This window comes from Salvia splendens, chromosome 3 (assembly GCF_004379255.2).
Source record: "Salvia splendens isolate huo1 chromosome 3, SspV2, whole genome shotgun sequence".
Taxonomy (NCBI): Eukaryota; Viridiplantae; Streptophyta; class Magnoliopsida; order Lamiales; family Lamiaceae; genus Salvia; species Salvia splendens.
In genome coordinates this window covers 15,142,944-15,149,583 of record NC_056034.1, presented here as the reverse complement: position 1 = coordinate 15,149,583, position 6,640 = coordinate 15,142,944, and the positions used below count along the sequence as shown (strand labels likewise).

At 40.7% G+C, this 6,640-nt stretch overlaps 1 protein-coding gene across 1 annotated transcript; it reads left to right on the top strand.

Annotated features, from left to right (window-relative positions):
• Positions 1 to 2,097: 2,097 nt before the first annotated feature.
• On the top strand, positions 2,098 to 6,251 carry LOC121796646. Its single transcript, XM_042195454.1, has 12 exons — positions 2,098 to 2,107; positions 2,456 to 2,520; positions 2,623 to 2,720; positions 2,875 to 2,926; positions 3,046 to 3,138; positions 3,393 to 3,503; positions 3,820 to 4,138; positions 4,741 to 5,207; positions 5,299 to 5,408; positions 5,639 to 5,697; positions 5,777 to 5,964; positions 6,063 to 6,251. Exons 1-12 carry the CDS (start codon positions 2,098 to 2,100, stop codon positions 6,249 to 6,251), a joined length of 1,761 nt encoding a protein of 586 aa, XP_042051388.1.
• The last annotated feature ends 389 nt before the right edge of the window (positions 6,252 to 6,640 follow it).

Genomic DNA, 6,640 nt, shown 5'->3' with positions numbered 1-6,640 from the left:
ATGAGGCTCCGGAGGCGGCGCCAACAGCAGGCGATGTGATTCCGAAGGCAGGTGCGGGTGAGGAGGAGAATGAGAATCCTCCATTATCAGCCATAAGCTTCACCATCAACTTAGAGTTTTGGACTTTCATAGCAACGAAACCATCCCGCAGCTCCTTCAAGTTTCTACTCGCATACACATCCACATCCCGATTGCTGCTCGGGGTGTTTTTGGGTGCCTCAACTCCATCAATTATGACCATTCCTCGTGACATCAGTGACACGTCCTTGTTAAATTCAGGAATCCTTGAAGATTGCTCAGCTGTCCATGGCTCTAGCTCATCAGAAATTCCCTCCTCAGCACATGCCATTCCTCCTATAGTAAACTGACCTATTAAGGTCCGTCGTGGATTCGATTGCGTAGCAATTTGATCTGGTAGAATTTCAGCCCCAAAACCATTATCTTCAATTGCATTTATAATGTCTTCATCCTGGAGCAGGGACGAATTGAATGAAATGTCAGCCTTGTTCTGCAGCAAGGCGATGGAGGCCGCAACAGAGAGAGCTTGCTCATTTTCTGCAACCCTATTCTCATTCAGCTCTATTTTAGCCTCCACGGTAGAATGATGTTCCTCACCAATCTTGGCCACCTCTACTTCCTTCGAGTTTGATTGATGTCCATCATTGTCCTCCACTTTAGCTACGGATGCCACTTCTAGATCAATAGACACATTTTGTTTATCACTCGAATCTACCTGCCCTTCATCTTTGCTCTCGGTCTCTTCCACATCAGTAACTCCCGAGACTTCAACCGAACCATCTCGGTTCTCTTCCAATTTCATTTCGAAGTCTTGAACAACATCATTAGTTACCTTCTTAGAACTAGAGCTAGCAACACCACTAGTATCAGCAGCTATAGCACGCTTAGCCAGATCGTTTCCTCCATTCTTCTCCACACACACTTCATTTCCTAAACTCCTGTCCTCATCAAATTCCAGATTCATCAACCCAGCATCAATTCCTAACAAGTACAGTTGCTTCTCATCACGACGACACACCCCGCGAGCTCTCTTATCATCCATTCCGTCCTCCGTTAGTAGTCTCCTCGGTGTTACCTCCGGCATAGAAGGGGTGGGAAATAATGGTGTAGTAGGGTAAGAAGGTTCTGAATCAACCGCCACAAACCTTTTAGAACTAGAACCCTGAGAATTCCCCTCCCGAGGGGAAGTACATAGATCCTGCAATCGAGCCAGAGCATACGCATGCACCAATGTTTGAGGCATAAACATGCGCACCGCTTTTTGATCAATTGGTTTTAAGCCATTTATGAAATGATTAATAGCATAGGATTCAGGGAGGGACACACGACCAAACAGCCATTCAAAACGATCGCGATAATCGGCAAACGAACCTGTTTGTTTGAGGGCCAATAGTTCAGTCATCGGATCGCCATTCGTCGCCGGAACAAAGCGAGACGTAATCTCGTTCTGCTGCATCTGGATGGCGAGGAGGTCCTCACGCAGCTCCCTGCTTGAATCAACCTTAGATACGGTCGAAACAGCAGCATTCAAGGTTCGAGCCTTCGATTGTTGCCGTAGCTCCTTCAAGGTTTGATCGTAAGTGCGATCAGCTTGATCACGCCTCCGATTGGACTCGTCGAGCCTCCGCTTGGACTCGTCGAGCCTCGAGAACAAATCGCCCATAGCTTTGCGAAATGTGTCCTCCAACCGCAACAGATCTGCCGATGGATGTTGGATCGACATCTTCATAGTCTGATCGCGAGCGTCGATCTCCTCCTGCCGACGATCAGAATCGGCGATATTGGAGAACTCAGTAGAATCGCGAGCGCCATCAGAATCAGAGAACGCAGCTATGGCGGTCGTGAAGCGCTCCTTCAGTCGGCGCAGATCGCCGGAGCGGGTTTCCACCATCACAGGCGATGGATCGTGAAGTCTGATACCATTTGGTGCGGAATCGGGGTCGCCGGGAATCGGAACAACGACCGGAATTGCACCTACTTGAACTGAACCACGAGAAGGAGAATAGAAGGAAGAAAGAGTAAATTTCATTGATATTCTGAGAATTGAGCTTACAAATGAGGAGAGTTCATCTTATATAGATGAACTCTCGTAACTAACTCTCACTTAACCGTAACTAACTTGCAGTTATAATCAACTAACTGAGCTAACTCTTCTTCATGCCACGTGTCATTTTCCTTTACTTCCATGCACACGTGAAGAACTCGTTTCATGCACCAGTTCGCAATGCTATTGTTTTTTCTTTTTATTTAGGGATCAATTTATTTTTGGTGGCAGTGGTCGCAAAAGCAAGTGAACCTGACAACGGTGAGGTCGAAGGACTTGAGAAATCTGTTAAGTATTTGTTTTTGTTCCATATGTTTTTTTTGGGAGGGGATATAACAGTCTGTTTTAAGGTGACATGGGGTGTTATGATGATAATGGTTAGTTAATCCGTAGGTAATTGCTATTTTGTACTTGCTCATCCGAAAGATTTAACTGGCCAAACTAAGTCCCTCCTGCAGGTATATCTATTGTATCTAGCCACTTCCCATTTCTGTTATTCTGCCCAACATTTTGAGTGAAAATATATAAATTACCTATTATGTTTCCATTTGCCGCTTCAGGAGGTGTTTGCTCTTTACACAAAAGAGCTACCTGCGATGAACTTTGCTTCCAATACTGGAAAAGAATCAATGTTCCTTCAAAGATGTGTTACCAATGGGTAAGAGACACCTACCTGCATGTTCCTTAGTTGTTGGCTGGGCTGGCTAACCTGTTATTCGTTGGCTGAATTCTGCCACAGTACGGGTAGATCGACCATAATTGTATTTATATTGAATATCATGCTATCTATGTTTGATAATATGTATTTACAGGAAATACTGCACTTTACTTCTCAAGTCCAAGGATGAAAGACTATCTGGAGAGGTATGATAATAATAGTGGCTGCAATCCTTGGGATTATAGTTTTCAGTTTGTCAGTCCGTGTTCATGATCTATTATGGACGCGTTTTGCAACTCTCTTTGCTTGCTCCCCCTGTCAACAGGTCATTGCAGCAATTACTTATCAAATTATCCCAGCTGATACACAGTATGCTGAGGTTCCTCTTGCTGCTGTTAACTCAATCTTTCAGCGCAAGGTTCTTTTCCTCTGCCGCTTGCCTACTTAAGATCTTGATACGGCTACTAATTATATATACTTTTAGTTAGAAAATGCATTTAGACTAACATTGGTGAGGGTTTGTGTCATTTAAGGGGGCTCTGAGCATACTCTTTAACCTTTCCTCAATAAGCCTGTGGATACTGTTGCTGAATCATGGTCTATCATTACCATATCATTATGAACTTCAGGATCGTATTGGAGCTTACTTTGTTCTTACTCGAATAATTTCAGGGAATTGGTTGCTTGTTGTACTCGGAATTGAGAGAAAGGCTGCATAGTGTAGGTGTTCAGACTATACTATGCTGGGGAGACAAAGAATCAGAAGGATTTTGGATCAGACAGGTAACTGGCTCAAACTATAATAGTTGGCATTTCATTTGTTGTACTCATGGATATAGTTTCTGATAGCCCAAGTTCATCAGCAATAAAACAAGTTTTGGTAGATGCATGGTTTTTTGCAAATATAATAATTCTATACCATTTATAAGTAGTATTTTATTATAGAGTACATTACAGATGCTTTGTAATTGTGATTGAGCAATGGCAGGTCTTAGACTAGAGATGGCTGGTTAAGATAATCTAGCATTAAGTTTGACACTTGGTAAACTCGTTCTCCCCTTGGAAGCTCATAAAACTGAAATTTGTAAAATGAACACAGGGGTTTACAGTAATTGGTGAGGTTGCAAAAAATGGTAGAGCTCACAAACTCCCAATCAAGTCTGATATACGAAAAGCACTGTGCTTTCCTGGTGGTTCAACTTTAATGTCGTCTCATCTTCTCAAAGCGAGCTCATCTGGATCAGCAGAGCTACCAAATCTAAGTTTACCGGTGAAACCTATTCAACTGTCTCTTGGAAACCAAGAACTGATTCATGTTGCTGAGGGCCAAGGGCCTCTTTCTAAAGAAAATAACCAGATAGTTGAAAGTGGGTATCATGAGTCTGATATACTAGGGACAGGAAAGCTTCCTATCGATGGTAAGTACATTAATTCGGGTTTTGATTCTTGAATATTTTAATCTTTCACATACTTTATCCGTGGACATTGATAATTGTATTCAGAACATCAGAAAAACAAATAATCATTGCTGGATCAGTTATCAAGATATTAGTTAAGTTAGGGGCAGTTTGGTAGGGAAGATAAATAAACAAAATATGATAAGAACACACATTTTAGGTCATATAACTCCAAGATAGATGAGTTATCTACCCTACCAAGTATATTTTCAGTGTCTATTGTGTTTGACCCACCACTAGTTTGGATTTGGCTTATGTGGGATCACCCTTGAGGATCCGAGTTGAGCCGTTTTCATGGCCAACATAGCAGGAGAGGTGCTGGCTAAGTTGCCTAAAGAAATGATAGGCTAGTAAGGGCTTATGCATGTTCATTTATGCTATTCTCAGTGGCTTTTCCCATCAGTAAATAGTTTTGCATATAATAATGATATTTGTATTTCATTTTTATTTTCTAGACTAGAGCTAGGACTCAAGCATTTTTCTAACGGATATAGCTATATAAGTTTCCAGTTTTTCTCTTTCATAGCATTAATTTGAAGTGATGTGCATTTTTCTTCTGATAGGGTGTCAAGATGTAGGCATTCTGCCAGCTGCAAAAATTTGCAATGTGGCTAATGCTTCTGGAAAACTGGAAGGTCTAAGGGAAGATGATGAGGATAATTTCTCTTGTTCAGTGGATGGAAATAAGAAAAGGGTGTGGGAAACCTCCTGCACCTCATTGATGTCAAAGAAAGTAAAGGGCACTCATTCGGAGGTCCATCAATCATCTTCTTACTCACCTAGTTGGACACGTGATGGCGGAGTTGCTAATTCTCTTGATAGAAACTGCTTGTCAACAATTGGAAATAATTTTTATCCTGATATTTCACTAGCAAATGAGAGTAATAGCATGCATGAAAAAGTGGATCTTGGAGCCAGTAATATCACAAGGAAAGATTTTGACATCCCAGAAATCCCATTTACAGCAAAATCTCATAGAATTATGCTGATGAATATTGCTGATGCTGATAAGAAATCATATCTTACCAAGGTATAAATTTTGTACACAGCTATTGAATCATTCTCTCAGCACTTATGCTTTGATAAATTTCTGCATGTGTAATGACAAATTGGTTATATAGATAATTGAAGATCTGGGTGGAATTGTCACTTCTGATGGAAGCTTAAGTACGCATGTTGTCACTGGGAAAGTGAGAAAGACACTAAATTTCTGCACTGCTCTCTGTTCAGGGTCAGTTCTTTCTGATAACGCTTTCTAAGATTCTAAGGAAATAGTGCAATGTTTTTCTTACAAAATGAATCTGAGTGTTGAAGTGAAGCAACTTGACTGCATCTTTAGATTTTAATCATTGCAGCATTCATGCTTAGATCCATGATAAGTGTGTAGTTGAAGCATTGATGAGTATCAATGATGATTTTTTTTGCCATTGGCAAATGAAGTTACAATTTTTTTGTATGCAGAGCCTGGGTCATCTCACCTGCCTGGTTGAAAGAAAGCTTCAAGAAGGGCAAATTTCTAGGTAGGTTACATTCTTTTTACTGGTAATATCTACTTGGACATCTTATCCGCCTGCTGAACCTCAATCTCCTTAAATATAGATGAGACGCTGTTCATTCTAAATGACGAAGATTACAAAACTAAGTACAGAGTTGAGCTCAAGAGTGCAGTCGTCAGAGCAAGAGCAAATCCATGTTCATTGCTTCGAGGTCTCGATATATGGCTGGCAACTCATGTGCAACCTCCCTTCCAGACTCTGTCAGCAATTGTCAAGTCAGCTGGAGCAAATGTAAGTCATTCAAAAGGCAAACACTGTAAAGAAACAATATGAGATTTAAAGTTTACAGTCACATTATAACCAGAGTTTTTCCATATCTCACATTGTAGGCCATCAGAACACAGAATGAGACACACGAGGTATCAAAAACCATCTTTGTGGCTTGTGAGGAAGACATGGAAGAAGCTGTATCAGCTCTGAATTTGGGGATTTGGACATTCAGCAGTGATTGGCTTATGAACTGTATCATGAAGCAAGAACTTGATCTAGATGCCCCTCAGTTTGCAGAATCCCTTTAGATTTGAATAAGCTGACAGCATGCTGCATGGAAATATATGTATATATTATGTCCTAGAGTAGTAAGGGCAGCCAAAAAAAATTAAATTAGGTATTTTTCTCTCCAAATTCATCGGATGAAGAAATCAAGATACGAGATTTCAGTTTCCTCTCATTTCCTATTGAGAGAAATTGGTTCAGCGTAAGTTGTTTTGGTTGTGTAAGTATTTTGGTGAGACGTAACTTTGTGGCAAAATGAGTTAGGACTCGTTTTTTTGGACAAATATATCCTAGAAAAAGTTGGTGAAAACTTGATTTTCATTACTACTCCTTATTCATTTCACTAATGTGCTTATGAACGTCTTTTATTAATTTTTATGTTCCAAAATGCAAAATTATCTTTTGTTTATTG

Coding starts and splice junctions, on each gene's coding strand:
- LOC121796646 (XM_042195454.1), top strand. Junction 2,521..2,622: donor AAACTAAGTCCCTCCTGCAG/GTATATCTATTG, acceptor TTGCCGCTTCAG/GAGGTGTTTGCTCTTTACAC. Junction 2,927..3,045: donor ATGAAAGACTATCTGGAGAG/GTATGATAATAA, acceptor CCCTGTCAACAG/GTCATTGCAGCAATTACTTA.